Source organism: Neovison vison, chromosome 3 (genome assembly GCF_020171115.1).
Source record: "Neovison vison isolate M4711 chromosome 3, ASM_NN_V1, whole genome shotgun sequence".
In the NCBI taxonomy this organism is placed as follows: Eukaryota; Metazoa; Chordata; class Mammalia; order Carnivora; family Mustelidae; genus Neogale; species Neogale vison.
The window spans coordinates 21126048-21145431 of NC_058093.1; the positions used below are offsets into that span (position 1 = coordinate 21126048).

At 35.9% G+C, this 19384-nt stretch overlaps 1 protein-coding gene and 1 pseudogene across 3 annotated transcripts in view; one reads left to right on the forward strand and one right to left on the reverse strand.

Moving 5' to 3' along the window:
• KANSL1L (KAT8 regulatory NSL complex subunit 1 like) overlaps window positions 1–19384 on the reverse strand; it is a 147498-nt gene that overhangs the window by 101737 nt on the left and 26377 nt on the right. For all 3 annotated transcript variants that reach the window (XM_044241509.1, XM_044241507.1, XM_044241508.1), the window contains one exon: window positions 9149–9290. In XM_044241509.1, the coding sequence (XP_044097444.1) occupies window positions 9149–9290 (142 nt within the window). The remainder of the gene's footprint in view (window positions 1–9148; window positions 9291–19384) is intronic.
• Window positions 12056–12529, forward strand: LOC122902261 (annotated as a pseudogene).

A 19384-nucleotide genomic window follows, 5' to 3' on the forward strand; every position in this document is an offset into this window, starting at 1 on the left:
TCAAATTTAAAAACTGGTATGGGCCAGCTTATATCCTATATAAGTGCTGTTTATAGGATTGGAACTGCCTATAAGTTATGTTATAGATGAGTAGTTTTAATTTACACTATAATTTGGAGAATATATCACTTTAGAATGAACATATTCAGATATGGTGTTAAACATTATTTTGTAGTAATATATTACTACAAAAGTAATATAGTAAAAGTAATGAATAAGGTATTATTATAGTTATTATTATTTTCACCTACATTTATAACAGTCCTAGTAACTTTTACAGAAAGGAGATCCAACTGTTGATCCCATCTCAATAACTATCTCCTAGAATGCGTAAAAAATGGCTGCCAAGAAATCTGAAGAAATATTTTTTTTAATTTTTGTTTTATTTGATATTTTAAAAGTTAAAGTAGACTTGGGGCACCTGAGTGGCATAGTCTGTTAAGCGTCTGACTCTTGGTTTTGGCTTAGGTTGTGATCTAAGGGTCATGAGATCAAGTTCCATGTCTGGCTCTGCTTAAGACTCTTTCTCCCTCTCCCTTGGCCTCTCCTACTCGTGCTCTCTCTCTCAAATAAATAAATATTTTTTTTAAAGTTGGACTTGTTAGACTTTTGAAAGTATCTGAAATGTCCATTCAAAACATGTACAAGTGTCTCATTAGATTTTTAAACAGTATCTGCTTGCAAAATAAATACAAGTTTTCATCATATCAATTTAGCTGTGATTCCCATTGGTTTGATGACAGTTTATTTTATGGGACAGGCTGCTATGAATTAGCCTGGTTTTACAACCCTTACTAATAATCTTGTACATACCAAAAAAACTGATTCTGAATTTCAAAAGGTCAATTTTCAAACCTTTAGAATACTGTATTTTTTAGAAGGAGGGGTCTGCTACAGTTTGCTACAATGCAAAGTAATATTTGAAAAAACTGAATTAGGAAGACATTCATAATCAAGTTCATAATTTATTTTTTTCTCCTTAAATTGTTCCCCTTGATAAAACTCTCAAAAATGGCCAAGAACAATGTGCAGAAATCAGTGGCTTTCTTATACACTAAGAATGAAAATACAGAAAGGGAAATTAGAGAATCGATTCCATTTACTATAGCACCAAGAACCATAAGATACCTGGGAATAAACCTAACTAAAGAGATAAAGGATCTATACTTGAGGAACTATAGAACACTCATGAAAGAAATTGAAGAAGACACAAAAAGATGGAAGACCATTCCATGCTCTTGGATCGGAAGAATAAACATCGTTAAAATGTCTATACTGCCTAGAGCAATCTATACTTTTAATGCCATTCCGATCAAAATTCCACTGGCATTCTTCAAAGAGCTGGAGCAAATAATCCTAAAATTTGTATGGAATCAGAAGAGAACCCGAATCGCTAAGGAAATGTTGAAAAACAAAAATAAAGCTGGCGGCATCACCTTACCTGATTTCAAGCTTTATTACAAAGCTGTGATCACCAAGACAGCATGGTACTGGCATAAAAACAGACACATAGACCAGTGGAACAGAGTAGAGAGCCCTGATATGGACCCTCAACTCTATGGTCAAATAATCTTCGACAAAACAGGAAAAAATATACAGTGGAAAAAAGACAGTCTCTTCAATAAATGGTGCTGTGAAAACTGGACAGCTATATGTAGAAGAATGAAACTCGACCATTCTCTTACACCGTACACAAAGATCAACTCAAAATGGATAAAAGACCTCAACGTGAGACAGGAATCTATCAGAATCTTAGAGGAGAACATAGGCAGTAATCTCTTCGATATCAGCCACAGCAACTTCTTTCAAGATACGTCTCCAAAGGCAAAGGAAACAAAAGCGAAAATAAACTTCTGGGACTTCATCAAAATCAAAAGCTTCTGCACAGCAAAGGAAACAGTCAAAAAAACAAAGAGGCAACCCACGGAATGGGAGAAGATATTTGCAAATGACAGTACAGACAAAAGGTTGATATCCAGGATCTATAATGAACTCCTCAAACTCAACCCACACGAAACAGACAAACACATCAAAAAATGGGCAGAAGATATGAACAGACACTTCTCCAATCAAGAAATACAAATGGCTATCAGACACATGAAAAAATGCTCATCATCATTAGCCCTCAGGGAGATTCAAATTAAAACCACATTGAGATATCACCTTACACCAGTTAGAATGGCCAAAATTAACAAAACAGGAAACAACATGTGTTGGAGAGGATGTGGAGAAAGGGGAACCCTCTTACACTGTTGGTGGGAATGCAAGTTGGTGCAGCCTCTTTGGAGAACAGTGTGGAGATTCCTCAAGAAATTAAAAATAGAGCTTCCCTACGACCCTGCAATTGCACTCCTGGGTATTTACCCCAAAGATACAGATGTCGTGAAAAGAAGGGCCATCTGTACCCCAATGTTTATAGCAGCAATGGCCACAGTCGCCAAACTATGGAAAGAACCAAGATGCCCTTCAACGGATGAATGGATAAGGAAGATGTGGTCCATATACACTATGGAGTATTATGCCTCCATCAGAAAGGACGAATATCCAACTTTTGTAGCAACATGGACGGGACTGGAAGAGATTATGCTGAGTGAAATCAGTCAAGCAGAGAAAGTCAATTATCATATGGTTTCACTCATTTGTGGAGCATAACCAATAGCATGGAGGACAAGGGGCGTTAGAGAGTAGTAGGGAATTTGGGTAAATTGGAAGGGGAGGTGAACCATGAGAGACTATGGACTCTGAAAAACAGTCTGAGGGGTTTGAAGTGGCGGGGGGGTGGGAGGTTGGGGTACCAGGTGGTGGGTATTATAGAGGGCACAGCTTGCATGGAGCACTGGGTGTGGTGAAAAAATAATGAATACTGTTTTTCTGAAAATAAATAAATTGGGGAAAAAAAATGGCCAAGAACAGAGTAAAAAGGGGAATAGATTAAATCCTTTAAAGACACTACAGAGACAGTTTCAGTTCTTAAAAACCAAGAAAAGAATACATGTGTGTTGGGTCACCATGATGTACACTTAAACATCTTACAATTTTGTCAGTCATACATGAATAAAGCTGAATTTAAAAAAAAAAATGCTCAGAAAAAGAATAGTCTAATCACAGATAAACAAGGTAAATAATAACAAAGACATGAAAATTTTTTAGTAAGATGAATTGCAGTAACTGAGACAAATGAAAGCTCTAGCGTAAGATGAAAGCAAGTCAACTGCTCCAGAGAAGAAAACTGTTCCTGGCTGTAACACTAAAGAGACCCTTATCCCACTCCCAGGTCTTCATAGAGAAGAATGGTATTAAAAAATAATGACCTTGGGCGCCTGGGTGGCTCAGTGGGTTAAGCCGCTGCCTTCAGCTCAGGTCATGATCTCAGGGTCCTGGGATCGAGGCCCACATCGGGCTCTCTGCTCAGCAGGGAGCCTGCTTCCTCCTCTCTCTCTCTGTCTGCCTCTCTGCCTGCTTGTGATCTCTCTCTGTCAAATAAATAAATAAAATCTTAAAAAAAAAATAATGACCTCAGCAATACCTTCAGTATTTATATAAAGTCACCAAAGCTAATTTTTAAAAAAAATTTAAATGAGACACCCATGAGTGGCTCAGTCACTTAAGAGTCTGCCTTTGGCTCAGGTCATGATCCCAGGGTCCTGGGATCAAGTACTACCTTGGGCTGCTTGTTCAGCAGGGAGCCTGCTTCTCCTTCTGCAGGCTGCTCCCTCCCCCTACCCCCCCAACCCCGCGCTTGTGCTCATGCTCTCTCTCTCTGATAACTAACTAAAGTATTAAACTTTAAAAAAATTTTAAATGAAAAATTTCAAATGCACAAAATTACAATTTAAAATGTAGAAGACCCTATCACAAGATAACAAAAGAAATCTAAGAGAAACCACTTAATATAGGATATTGAGAAGGACAGTCAGCTTCTCAACCAAAAAAACCCATCTATTTTAACATTTTCTGAAAGTGACAAGAGGCTATTGTCTTAGTGAAAGTTGACACAAAGAAAAGAAGAAACATAGAAGTTGTAATGTGTTGCTAAAATGCTGGAAGAACAAGGAAGGAATGTAATATGGACTTTCTTTTCTCTAAAACTTTTAGCAAAAGTTAGACCATCCCAATATGTCAAAAAAGGGGTAAATGATAGCTTAAAAACCCAAAATGTGTAGATCTACTCATAGACTGACTCAGTGCTTCCTGACCAGGGTTACCAACTAGCACTTATTTAAACAGGATATTTACAAAAGAATGTCTCTCAACCTCTTTCCCTTCTCTGTATTTCAAATTTAACTGAGAAGAAAAAAAATTTTTTTTAAATTTTCAAGATAAGTTAAATAGGTCATTCAAAAGAATGTTAACTACACTTCTCAATTTTTTAATTACAATAACTCAAGAAGCCAGAAGAGCAAAGAAAATGCTATTTTCTCTATTCAGTATTATAGTTCAACTAAACTGCACATAAATAAGCAATTAAACATCTTGATTAATTCCCAAGAAATGTAAGGAGAAGCTACTAAAATAAATACTGTAAAGACATTTTCCATAAAGTAAACATAATGTGATTCTTAAGAAAACAGAGGGCCAGATACACATCTAGCCTGAAACAAGAAAAATGTAAGGCCATATAAATTATTACTGAGAAGTTTAGATTTCTTTCCTAAAAATAATTCCCCTAGATATTATGTAAACATATGAACTTTTCAAAATGTTATTAAAAGTACATAGCACTGTTTAGAACACACGAGTCATAAAATATGAACCAGACTGTGCAGATTCAAGTATAAAATTTAGTCATCAATTTAACTAGGAATCCACTTTCTTGGAAATTTCTAAACTGTTTTAAATTTGACTTTTTTTGAGAACTCTATTTACTATAAAAATGCTCATGATATTATATCCTCTAAAGTAAATGATCATAGAGGAGAAATTATCTGGTGATCCTGAAAGAACTGGGAAATCACTACAACTGAAGCCTTCAATGAAGACAGTTAAAAATGGGAAACAGGGGGTGCCTGGGTGGCTCACTGGGTTAAGCCTCTGCCTTTGGCTCAGGTCATGATCCCAGGGTCCTGGGATCAAGACCCACATTGGGCTCTCTTCCGAGCAGGGAGCCTGCTTCCCTTTCTCTCTCTCTGCCTGCTTCTCCGCCTACTTGTGATCTCTGTCTGTCAAATAAATAAATAAATAAAATCTTTAAAAAAAAAGAGAGAGAGAGAGAGAGAGAGAAACAGTAACTACTTCTATCAGAAAATTATTCTTGAGCAGAGTTCCCCCAAATCCAACAGGTTAAGCCTAAGGTTTTATGTCTATCCTTCTATCTACACACATCACCACCAAATTCTACAATTCATTCCTTGCCAGTTTCCTCTTCCATCCTTACACAACTCATACTTTCCACTCCTTTGAATACCATTCTACTTTGTCACTCCCACAACATATTATGTTGTTTCATGTCTTCAAACCTTCAAGGAATGCCCTTTTCCAGCTCCACTGGTTCATCAAGCAAACCATTATTTATCTTCCAAAATTATGCCGAGGTATCACCTCTTTTTCTATTTTCTCAGAACTGCTAATCCCTAAAATAAGACTTATGTATTGTCTCTATGCTACTTGTATATCTTATTAAAAAACATGTATCATTATACCAATTCCATTATATTACAATTAATTATTTACATGGTCTCTCTCCCCTACCAGAATATAAACTCATGATTGTGCCTAAAAACTTTATTTATGTGCAGACCCTAGGTACTGTTCCACTAACCACATGGATAACCGTATGATTAACAATGTATTTCGGTAAAAGGTAAACCAAGAGAGAAAAGGCAGTGTAGAAGAGACTGCAAACTTCCCAATATCCACTTTCCTCTTCTTTTTACAACAAAACTCTACTCCTACTGGAGTTGTAGCTATGCATACAACTTCTCATTATAAGGCTGTGTTATATACCTCTCCCTCCTGAAATATGTGCCTAAACTTGGGCCAGTGAGTGTGACACAAAGTACTACAATTTCCAAATCACCTCCCACCTAAAAACAAACTATTTTTCACTTTTCTCACTTCCCAAGGGCCAGAATGAGGGAATGACTACAACCCTGTTTAATAGTGCAGTCAACATTATCCTAGAGGACAACAAAGGTCCTCCAGGTAAAACACAAGAATAGTAAGTAGATTTTTTTTTTAAGATTTTATTTATTTATTTGAGAGAGAGAGAGAGAGAGAACAAGCACTGGGGAGGGAAAGAGTGGGGTAGAGAAAGAGAGAGAGAGAGAGAGAGAGAGATTGAGAGCAGACTCCCCACTGAGCAGGGAACCCAGATGCAGGGTCTGATTCCAGGACCCCAGGATCATGACCTGAGCCAAAGGAAGATGTATAAGCAACTGAGCCACCCAGGTGCCCCAGGAAGCATATTTTTTAAATAAAATTAGTTAGAAATATAATAATATAATAGTTAGAAATACAATTACTGACTATAAAAAAGAAGGAACTAGATTGTAGTAGATCTATGCAACGAAAAGTCAGAAAGTATTAGAATCCTGTTAACTCTATTTGAAAATAAGACTGTCTGTTACTAGACTGAATTCCCTCTGAAGGAACGCCCTCTTCATCTTTGCATCCCGAAGTCTACCATATACCTGACATTTCAGTGGGTTTTTCAAAACCAAAGAAAAACATAAATGTGAGGTAAATAATTTTTTAGAATTGTTTTTTCTGAGCTAGCTCTGTAAGTGATAGTCCAGAAATAAAAAGAAGCACTAAAAAAAAAAAAATAAATCACAGATTGGGAAAAGTTAAGAACTATTCAATAATTTTATTTAATTTTCTACCATTTATAATATATAATTATATTTTCTGCAAATATATTTAGAGTATCTCTGGATAATAATAAACTGCTATTATTAATGCTTTCAGGGAGAGAACTGGAAGACTAGAGGTAGAAGGGAGACTTGTTTCACAGTATATTTTTTAGTACTTTTTAAATTTTCTATCGTGTGTATGTAATTCCATTTTTTTCAATTTGTTCTTTAAAAATCACCATTTACCTGACTAGACAATAAGCCTAAATAAATTCTGACCATTGGTGCAGAAAGAAAAAAGAAAGAAAGAGTTAGAATCCCCATGTTTTAAGTAATAAATAATATAAAAATACTGAATACTTTTTAATCATTGTTAGGATTACTTTTAATTAAGAAGTATATTAAAAATTAGGAGTAATGACAAAGAATAAAACTATAACGAACAGTTTCTAAATCAGCAGAGGTAAAAGAATGAAGCAAATTCTACCAATCGAAAAAGAGAAGTAAAATAACAAGACATAAATAAAAAAGAGGAGAATAAGGACAAATAAAAAATCAAAACTAATCAGAGTTGATTTTTGAAACTAACTATTCATAGTTTATAAAAATAATACCTAGAATAATAAAAAATTTTATTTAACAAAAAGCAAGAAGCAAAAACTAACCAAATTACCAGAAAAAACTGAAAAATTCACAATGATGGGGGAAAATTTTAACAAATGTGTATCATAAATGGAAAGATCTGAGGTATAAATATACAGCAGATATATCCAATAAAGTCAACAAATTTAACAAAGAATTCTACACTGAACACATACAGAACATGCATTCTTTTCTGTTACATATACTAAAATAATGAAAAGACAAGCTAGAAATGAGAGATTTGTAATATTTATAACTGACCAAGAACAGTCTCCAAAATTTGTTTTTTTTAAATATTTTATTTATTTATTTGACAGAGAGAGATCATGAGTAGGCAGAGAGGCAGGCAGAGAGAGAGAGAGAGGAGGAAGCAGGCTCCCTGCCGAGCAGAGAACCCAATGCGGGACTCGATCCCAGGACCCCGAGATCCTGACCTGAGCCGAAGGCAGCGGCTTAACCCACTGAGCCACCCAGGCGCCCCAGAACAGTCTCCAAAATTTAAAAAGAATTCACAGACACACATTTCCACCAACCACAGCCCTCTCCCTGTCCCACCAAAAGGAGTGAATACAAAAGGTAGTTAATTCTTAAGCAAAAAACATTTGGTGGTACTAAGGAATGATTAAATTAAAACAATAATAAAATAATATTTCTTACTCATTACACTGGAAAACTTAAAAGGTAAAAATTACTAGATGTTGGCAAGTGTTAAAAAAAAAAAAAAAAAAAAAGAGCTCTCATGCACTGCCAATGGGAATATTAAGTATTCAATCACATCAGTAAGTATAGGGAAGATGAAGACAGCCAGGCCTAAGAGCCATCACTCTTAGGCATATACCAAGAACTATCCATGGTTGACAAAGAAACACAAAAAAGATAGTCATTACAGTATTGTTTTTACTAGCATAAAACTAAACAATGTATATGTCTTTCAATAGAAAATAGGAGGAGAGATAAACATTCCATTGTATTCATATAATTCCATCCCATTCATACAGTTAAGTAACTTACAGGACCTATAAAATTTATGCTGAACAAAAGCAAGCAAGTCACAAAAGAGTTTGTAGTATATAGGTCATTAATACAGACTGTGAAATAATGGAAAAATAAATACTAGTTATAGACAGAGACATCTATGTGCCAGTAGTTTAAAAACATAAATACCAAAAAACATGCTGGAATCAAGAGAGTGGCTACAGTGGCATGAGGAAAGAGAATGGGATCAGGAAGGAGTATACGAGTACCTCAACTGTACAGGTAATGCTTTATTCCTCTAAAAACTAAACCCAAACAGTAAAAATTTAAAACTTGATAAATTTGGAGGTGGGTACAAAGGTTTTTATTATATTGCTTTCTAGAGCTTTTAATGTGTTTATAATTTTTTTAAAGCAAAACAAAAACTCTGATTCAATAAAATACACTCAGACTTCTCATATATGTTAAAATAAATGCCACCAAAGTAGAAGTTTATAAAAGTGTACCTAATTTCTTTTAATTGGAATCCAATGAAGAAGCTCTGAACTGCTCAAGTATGATAAAATGATCATAAAAAATACAAAGATATGACAATGAAAGCTTCAACTTAAAGCAATAGATATATTAAAAATGGTAATATCAGCTATACTTTTATAAAGACTCGTAACAATTACACTGTGTGCAGAGATGAGAAACTAAAACAGTAATTTTTTAAAAAAATACAAGAATACAAACAATACCTTGGATGCACGAATCTGCCTGTGAACATCTGTTAGTTGCTGGATTTTGTACTCTAGTTCTGAAATCTGGGCTTGAAGCCATGTCCATCGGCTGCCAACTCTCGCTCTGTCTACAAGCCACTTCCATTCAGTACTACAGTTACTGTGAATGAGACAAACACTGTTAGTCAAAGAACAAAGGCAATCAAGTTTTCACAGACTACTTTAATAAATTCTTTGGCTCCTGTCATATAATCCAAATTCCTTTATACAACATCTAATTACATGAAAGAACCTCATATCAACTCTTATCAAAGAAAAATATTTAACTTCCTTATCTATCCCATAAAAACTTGTTTTTATTATTACATATCCACTAATAAGATAATCTCCTCTGCTACTTAACATTTTATTAAGGGCTGAAATAGGAGTGGGCTAGCAAATGAAAGGAAACAGTAATGATACTACTAACACCATGTAAAAACTGTTACATGAAGCTTCTATATGTAAGCAGAAGTATTAGATAACTCACTTGAACTGTGCTAGATCTAAATCTATGTAATAAACCAGAGTACTCAATTTTATTATATGCAATCTTTATTTGTTAAAACAGTAGTCACTGTTAGCTAATTAAACACCTAAACTCAATTTAAATATATTATCAAAAAGTATCAAAAATATGGCTGCTCTACCTTTCAAGTAAGTATACCAAATATATAGGCCTTGAAATATTTATTAAGATAAATAGTTTATAAAAACCTGATTCCTAGGGGCACCTGGGTGGCTCAGTTTGTTACGCATCTGCCTTTGGCTCCGGTAGTAACCCCAGGATCTTGGGGTCCAGCCACACATCAGGCTCCCTGATCATCAGGGAGCTGGCTTGTACCTCTCCCTCTGCCCTGCTTGTGCTCTCTCTCTTGAATAAATAAATAAAATCTTAAAAAAAAAAAAAAAGGGGGTGGGGGTGGGGGTGGGGTGAGGGATGCCTGGGTGGCTCAGTCAGTTAAGTATCTGCCTTTGGCCCAGGCTATGATCCCAGGCTGTTGGGATCGAGTCCCATATAGGGATCCTTGCCCAGCAAGGAGCCTGCTTCTCCCTCTCCCTGCTGCTTCCCTGTTTGTTTGCTCTCTCTGACAAATAAGTGAAAAACTAATAATAATAAAATAGATTTAAAAAATAAACCTGATTCCCAGGATTCACAGCCCAAAGATAAGAATTTATATAGACTTTTCTGTCATGCATTTTTGAAAATAAGGGTTGAACCCTAGCTCCTCTATCTTTTGGCAAGGGTACTATTCTAATCCATAGTTTGTAAGATAACAAATTAATTACTTTAAGAAAATATTCTAACCACTCCAAATAGAAAACAGTTATTTGGAATAATTAAGAGCTTCAGATTACAAAAGAAAACATGACAGAAATTGAAGATAAAAATGAAAACCAACAAATGCTTCATGGCAGAACACAAACTTTATGAAAAACTTGCCCAAAAATTACATTTACTGTCAAAAACCATAGAATGTACAACACCAAGAGTGAATCCTCATGTAAAGTATGGACTTTAAGTGGTAACTATTTATCAGTTTAAGTTCATAGACTGTTACAAATGCACTACTTTTGTATGCAGTATAATGATGGGGAGGTTCTATCAGTGTAGGGACAGGGAATATATAGGAACTCTTGCATTTTCTGCTTAATTTTGCTAGGAATCTAAAACTGTCCATTAGTTTTACAATTGAACCATAACTGAATGTCTCCCATACAAACTTAAGCCAGAGAAAACTTATCCTAAAAAATAATTTACTGGGGTGCCTGGTGGCTTGGTTGGTAAAGCATGTGACTGTTGATCTTGGGGTTATGAGTCTGAGCCCCATGTCAGGTGGGGAGAGGACTTAAAATTTTTTTTTTTTTAAGATTATTTATTTATTTATTTGACAGACAGAGATCACAAGTAGGCAGAGAGACACGCAGAGAGAGAGGAGAAGCAGGCTCCCCGCGGAGCAGAGAGCCCAATGCGGGGCTCGATCCCAGGACCCTGGGACCATGACCTGAGCCGAAGGCAGAGGCTTTAACCCACTGAGCCACCCAGGTGCCCCGACTTAAAAATAGTTTTTAAAATAAAATAATAAAAGACCATTTGTTGTGATGAGCACTGAAACTGCACACCTGAATCACTGAAATGCACACCTGAAATGAATAATAAACTGTACATTAACTGGAATTTAAATAAAAGCTTACAGAAATAAAATACAATTTGTCAGAGAAACAGAATAAATTATTATAGCTTCACTGTATAGAATATATTTATTATAACAGTATTTTACATTAAATCAACGTCCCTAAGAATTAATTTTTTTTTTTTAATCCACTTGAGAGTGTGTGTAAGCAGGGTGGAGGGCAGCAAAAGGAGAAGAAGCAGACTCCCTGAGCAGGGAGCCCCATGCAGGACTTGATCCCAGGATCCTAGGATCATGACCTGAACTGAAGGCAGATGCTTAACCAATTGAGCCACCCAGGTGCCCCAAGAAATGTTCTTAAGATTCTAATTGCACACAATATGATTTAGGAGACCTTCATATAGGTTAAGAATTCTCTTGGTATTATGTATTCTATGTATTATGTTTTATATATTACATGCATTATGTATTTGGCTTATAGTCATTATTGTGCTTTTAAATTTGACACATTTTTCAATTATATTTTTATAGTTATGAAAATAACAAAAGAGAATGCTTATTCAAAATAATATTAAAATGGAGAGGCACTTGGCCGGCTCAGTCAGAGGGGCATGCAACTCTTGATTTAAGATTTTGAGTTCAAGCCCCACGCTGGGTATAAAGATTACTTAAACAAACAAATAAACAAGCTTTAAAAAAATAATATTAGCTTTTCCTTTTTGTGGCCATTGTTGAAGTGCCAGCAGCCACAATGAAGTTTAACCCCTTTGTGATTTTTGATGAGAGCAAGAACTGTAAAGAGCACTTCAATGCATCTCCCCACATTTGCAGGAAGATTATGTCTTCCCCTCTTTCTAAAAAGCTGAGACAGAAGTACAATGTTTGATCCATGCCCATCCAAAAGGATGAAATACAGGCTGTGCGAGGATACTACAAAGGTGAGCAAATGAGCAAAGCAGTCCAGGTTTACAGGAAGAAATACGTCATCAACACTGAACGAATATACAAGAAGGCAAAAGGTACAACCGTCCATGTGGGCACTCAGCCTAGCCTGATGGTTATCACTAGACTAAAACTGGACAAAGACTGCAAAAAGATCAAGCCAAATCTCACCAAGCAGGAAAGGAAAAGGGCAAATATAGGGAAGAAACAATTGAGAAGATACGGGAATAAAGTAATCTTATATACAACTTTAAATAAAAACTGTTAAGTGGCTGGGTGGTTCATTTGGTTCAGCCTCCGCCTTCCGCTCAGGTCATGATCCCAGGGTCGTAGGATCAAGCCCTGGGTGGATTTCGTACTCGGCAAAGGGGGGTTGGTGTCTGCTTCTCCTGCTCCCACCCCACCCCGTGCGTGCGCAAGCTCTCTCTCAAATAAAATCTTTAAATAAATAAAAAACGTTAAAATGAAAAAATAATAAAATAGATACTATTATCTATTATTCATAGATAATACTTAATAACACCAACTACCAATCATGAAATTAGTGAGAAAGGCAAAGGCCATGGAACATAGCAACTGTACAGGTTAATGGTAAAGTGTTGGATTTTATGCAAAAAGGAAGGTTTTTTTTTTGTTTTTTGTTTGTTTGTTTAAGATTCCATTCATTTATTTGACACACAGAGATAGTGAGAGAGAGAGAGCATAAGCAGGAGGAGCAGCAGGCAGCACAAGAGGGAGAGGCAGGCTCCCCAGTGAGCAGGGAGCCTGAAAGGGGACTCAATCCCAGCACTCCAGGATCACAACTCAAACCAAAGGCAGCAGCCCAACCAACAAAACCACCCTGATGCCCCCAAAAAGAAAGTTATTAGCAAGGCAATAAAAAAAAACATTTTTTTTTTCCCAAGCACTCTGGTTACTAGGTAGAGAAAGCATTATAGTGCGATATGAGAAGAAATACGGAAATCGGTTAGGATGCAACTATAGTAATCTGTGTGTGGTACAGATAAGTGTGATCTCCAAATAGTTCATGTGCTATCCTACATTTCCCAGCCTTCTTTGCACTTAGGTTGGAGCCATGTGACTAATTCTGACCAATGCATGATGAGCTAGGGACCTAGTCATTTCCAGTCTATCAACCTTCAAAGCCACTAGTACAGACAGCATCACTACAAGATGTCGGAGGATCAGCCTAAACCACACTGGCTTTTACGTAAGCCACAGCAAACACTGGCTGTGTTAAACCTCTGAGATTAGGGGGGCCTCAGTGGCTCAGCTGTTTAAGCATCTGCCTTTAGCTGGGGTCAGGATCCAACCTGGCATCAGACTCCTTGCTCAGCAGGGAGCCTGCTTTTCCCTCTGCCTGCTGCTCCCCGCTGCTTGGGCTCTCTGTCTGACAAATAAACAAATAAAATCTAAAAAAAAAAACAAAAACAAACCAAAACAAAACACTGAGATTACAAGGTTAATTGTTACTCTAGAGCCCAATCTGACTAAAACACTGAATAAAAAATGAAAATGCCATTAACGAAGAAGGGAGGGTGGATAAAGAAGAGAAGAAGGTAAGAGGATGGATCAAGGTTCACTTTAAAGCTGAATCCCAGCTTTATTGTGAATCTCACAATCCCAGATTTCAACCTATACTATGAAGTTACAGTAACCGAAACACAACATGGTTCTGGCACAAAAACAGGCACGTAAGTCAAAAGGACAGAATAGAGAGTGCAGAAATAGACCCATGCTCATATGATCAATTAATCTATGAAAACACAGGCAAGAATTTACAACTGGGAAAACAGTTTCTTTAATAAATGGTATTGGGGAAACTAGACAGCTACAGGCAATAAAATGAAACTAGACCATTTTCTTACACTATACACAAAAATAAGCTCAAAATGGATTAAAAACTTAAATGTAAGACCTGCATCCATAAAACTCCTAAGAGAAAACACAGGCACTTATCTCTTGGTCACTGGACTTAACAAAAAGCAAATATTGTACTGGGACTACTTCAAACTAAAAACTTTTGTATAACAAAGGAAACCATCAACAAAACAAAAAGGCAACCTACCAAATGGGAGAGGATATTTGCAAATAATACATCTGAGAAGTGGTTAATGTTCAAAATATATAAAGAATTCATACAACTCAACACCAAAGAAATAATCAGATTTTAAAATGGGCAAACGACCTCAAAAAACATTTTTTCAAAGAAGCCATACACATAGTAAACAGATATATGAAAAGATGTTCAATATCACTAATCATAAGAGAAATACAAATCAAAACCACAATTAGATATTGCCTCACACCAATCAAAATGGCTGGTATCAAAAAGACAAGAATAGGGCGCCTGGGTGGCTCAGTGGGTTAAGCCGCTGCCTTCGGCTCAGGTCATGATCTCAGGGTCCTGGGTTCGAGTCCCGCATTGGGCTCTCTGCTCAGCGGGAAGCCTGCTTCCTCCTCTCTCTCTCTGCCTGCCTCTCTACCTACTTGAGATCTCTGTCAAATAAATAAATAAAATCTTTTTTTAAAAAAAGACAAGAATAAACATTGGTCAGAATATGGGGAAAAGGAAACTCTCATGATGTTGGTAGGAATGTAAATTGGTGCAGCCACAATGGAAAATAGTATGGAGGTTCTTCAAAAAATTAAAAATAGAAAGATCCTGTAGTTCCACTGCCAGACATTTACCAAAGAAAATAAAAACACCAATTCAAAAAGATATATATGTACCCCTATATTTACTATTATTTTACTATTATTATTATAGTTATTATTATTATTATTATTTTACTATTATTATTACTATTATTATATTACTATTATTATTCCTATATTTTACTATTATTAGCATTATTTACAATAGCCAAGATAGGGAAGTAACCTAAGTGCCCACTGATAGGTAAATGGATAAATATGTCTCTCCCTCTCTCTCTCTCTCTCTCTCTCACACACACACACACACACACGAATATTACTCAGCCATAAAAAAGAACAAAATCTTGCCATTTTGAAAACACAGATAGAGCTATAGAGTATTATACTAAGTGAAGTAAGTCAGGTACAGAAAGGCAGATACCATATGATTTCACTTACATGTAGAATCTAAAAAAGAACTTAACAAACAAAACCTGAAACAGACTAATAAATACAGAGAACAAACTGGTTGTTGCCAGAGGAGAGGAGGTTGGGGGATGGGGAGAACAAGTTAAGGGGATTAAGAGCACAAATTTCAAGTTCTAAAATAAATGAGTCATAGACATAAAAAAGGGTACAGCACAGGGAATATAGTCAATAATATTGTAATAACTTTGTATGGTGACCTATGGTACCAACACTTAACCAGTGGTAAGCATTGCATAATGTATAAAACTGTGGAACCACTATGTAGTACATCTGAAAGTAATGTAACATTGTTCATCAACTATGCTTCAATTAAAAAAATAAAATAAAATAAATTTTTTTAAAGAAAGTGTAATAGACAATGGGCCAGCCTTGGTATATGGACCTCAGTTTGATAATTCCAGTGTAGAGGGTATTTTTATAAGATTCCAGTGCTTCCCAAGGGATTATGACTTCCTTTAATTAAGTAACTGTTCAAATCTTTGGCTCCTATTTATTTGGGTTATCTTTTTATTGACATAAGGCCCATATCAGACTATGTGTATTTGAAATATTTGTAGTTCCCAGTCTATAGCCTGCCTTTCATTTTCCTAATAGTATCTTTTGAGCAAAAAAGATTCTAATCTCGATGAAGCCCAATTTATCAAATTTTCCTTTTATGGATATCTTCATGTCCTAAGAGAACTTTACCTAACACAAAGTCATAGATTCATTCATGTTTCTAAAAGTTCAAGGAGTTTTAGAGTTTTGGCTTTTAGGCCTATAATCCAATTCAAGTTAATTTCTGTGTATATGTGAATAAGAATCCAGATTCTTTTGGAGGGGGATATTTAGTTCCTGAACCATTTGTTCACAAGTAGGCTGAGAGACAGGCAGAGAGAGAGGAAGAAGTAGGAAAAGAAAGAAAGAAAGAAAGAAAGAAAGAAAGAAGAAAGAACCCCAAACCAAAATCTTATCCTTGAATAGGTAAAAGACTATATGAATACTACACTTATTTAACTATGTTTTTAAAATCCTTGCATAACAGGGGCACTTAGGTGGCTCAGTCAGTTAAGCATGGAAATCCTGATATTGGCTCAGGTCATGATCTCAAGGTTGTGGGATGGAGCCCATGAAAGACTCTGCACTTAGTGCAGAGTCTGCTTCTTTTTCTCTGCCCCTCCTCCTGCTCACACACTCTCTCTCTCTCTTTAAAATAAATAAATAAAACTTTAAAATTTTTTTTAAAAATAAAAATCCTTGTATAACATCAAGCATTGACAGCTAGGGACGTATAAATAAAGGAAATAAATGACATTTTAACTAATCCATAATACAGGGCAAGGAATGTGAAAACAAACCAACTGCTTCTCCATAACTGGCAGCAAAAAAATGTATTCCATTAAAAGTTCTAAGCCGCACAACTGAGAACGAACTTAGGAGCAAAGATTAGACTAATTCCCAGCCAAATGTATTGTTTCGGGTGGTCTCAAGGTGGCAGTCACTGAATGCAGGAGAGTAGGATGGTCTGAGAAAAATAATGAATTAACTAGTCTACAGGCTCAACAACTATAAAAAAATGAGATCTTTAGCCGTGATACTTTCACATGTGACTAGAGGCAAACAGAACGGAAATCCACATTTTTGAGGGAACTCCTATAGGAAAAAAATACCACAAACTTAACATCCTCTACCTGGGAAGCCCAAATACACAACAGGAGACAAGGGGAGAATGCAGTACAGCCTCCACTTAAGGGTACACTCTCCAACATTCATTGCAGATATAAACACAAAGGAAAATGGATAAGGAATAATTCCCAAACAGCAAAGGCAAGAGGCTATGGAGGACAAAAGACAAACCAATTTAGGATTCTACCAAGACCTTGCTGCACTTACAGAAGAAGATGTCTTCTTAATTATTGTAAGGACCTATCATGTGTATTTCATTTTCTTTTCCTAGTGGGAATGTTTTATTGCAGCTTTCCTGTCTCTATTCCTATATCCATACAAGAAACAAGAGGAATAAGAGGGTTGGAAAACTTGTCTATTCATTTATAGGTCACCACATCATAATTAACAATATATGGACGTGACTAAAAGGCCATTACTCCACTGAATATAACTTTGAATTGTCATCCTTGAGGAATGGATGTGTGTTCTCTATGAGAAGGGAGTGTCTGGATATTTGGGTGACAAAGAGGTAAACTGAATAGACATCTTATTTTCTGTCATTCTCTAGTCTCTTCTTTTATTTTTTTTTTAAGATTTTATTTATTTATTTGACAGAGATCACAAGTAGGCTAAGAGACAGGCAGAGAGAGAGGAGGAAGCAGGCTCCCTGCTAAGCAGAGAGCCCGATGCGGGGCTTGATCCCAGGACCCTGGGATCATGACCTGAGCTGAAAGCAGAAGCTTTAACCCACTGAGACACCCAGGCACCCCAAGTCTTCTTTTTTTATATCAGAACCCTTTCAGTTATCATACTATTCTGTATGATACTACAATGGTAGGTGTATGCCATATAACTGAAAGGTTATATATAACTATATAACTATATAGCTCATGGTAGCTCGTATTTCCCAGTCTCACCAGCAGTTAGGTATATGTCACTAGGTCCTTAACAATCAGATGTGAGCCAAATTAATGAGTGCAACCTCTGGTCTTGGCATTAAAAAATGTTTGTGTAGGGCACCTTGGTGGCTCAGATGGTAAAGCATCTGCCTTGATCCCAGGATCCTCAGATCAAGTCCCATATCAGATCCCGTGCTCAGCGGGGAGCCTGCTTCTCCCTCTGCCTCTATCTCTCATGAATAAATAAAATCTTTTTGAAAAAAATGTTTTATTTTATTTTTTATTAATTAATTAATTAATTCAGGAATTGCACTTCTTGGTATTTATCCAAATAAACTGAAAACATAAATATTTACAGCAGTTTTATTCATAATTTCCAAAACCTGGAAGTTATCAAGACATCCTTCAATAGGTGACTAAATAAGTAAACTGTGGTACATCCAGACAGCAGAATATTATTCAGCACTAGAAATACAGTATCAAGTCAAGAAAAGATATCAAGAAAACTTAAATGCATATTACTAAGAGAAAGAAGGCAATCTGAAAAGGCTACATACTGTATAATTCCAACCCTGTGACTCTAGAATGGGCAAAACTATGGAGATAGTAAAAAGATTAATGGTTGTCAGGGATTGGAAGGAGGGAAGAGTAAGAAGGCAGAACACTGAGGATCTGTAGGGCAGTGAAACTATTCTGTATGATACTACAGTGGTAGGTATATGCCATATACATTTATCCACCCCACAGAATGTGTAATACCAAAAGTGAACCCTACTGTAAACTATGGATTTTGGGTGATAATAACGTGTCTGTACAGTACCACTGTGGTAGGGGATGTCAATAATGGGGAAGCTTATGCATGTTAAGAGACAAGGGAATTCTCTATACTTTCTCCTCAGGTTTGCTGTGAACCTAAAACTGCTCTAAAATTTATTTAAAAAAAAATATATATATATATGTAATAATGAGCTTATTTTCATTGAAGTACTACTTTCCTCAACAATGTCCAGACACCACAATATAAAGTATTTCTTTACCATTTTGCAGCTATTGCTCCATTTTGCAATTGCACTTGAATTTCTGCTCTTCTGTAAAAAACTGTAGCTCGACCATCACTGCAATTTCTCTACAACTGTTTTTCATTCCACTTTCTCTGTGTCCCATTCAAGTAAAATATAACAAAAACAGACTTTTCTCATCTATTTCTTAAGTGTAGAGAATTTTAAAATAAATATAAAAATAATTTGTCAACTTCACATTATACAAATATAAAGGTACTCTTATTTGCAATTAATGACATGTTATTAGTCTTTTTACTCTCAATGTCACAATTAGTTTATACTCCTATTTATCCAGTTCCTCAAAGGGAAATTCATCATCTGATTTTTTTTTTTAACTTCTTTTCCTTTCCACTGGCAAAATAGGAAAGCACAAATAAAACTATGAGTACTCATTTCTGTAGGTCT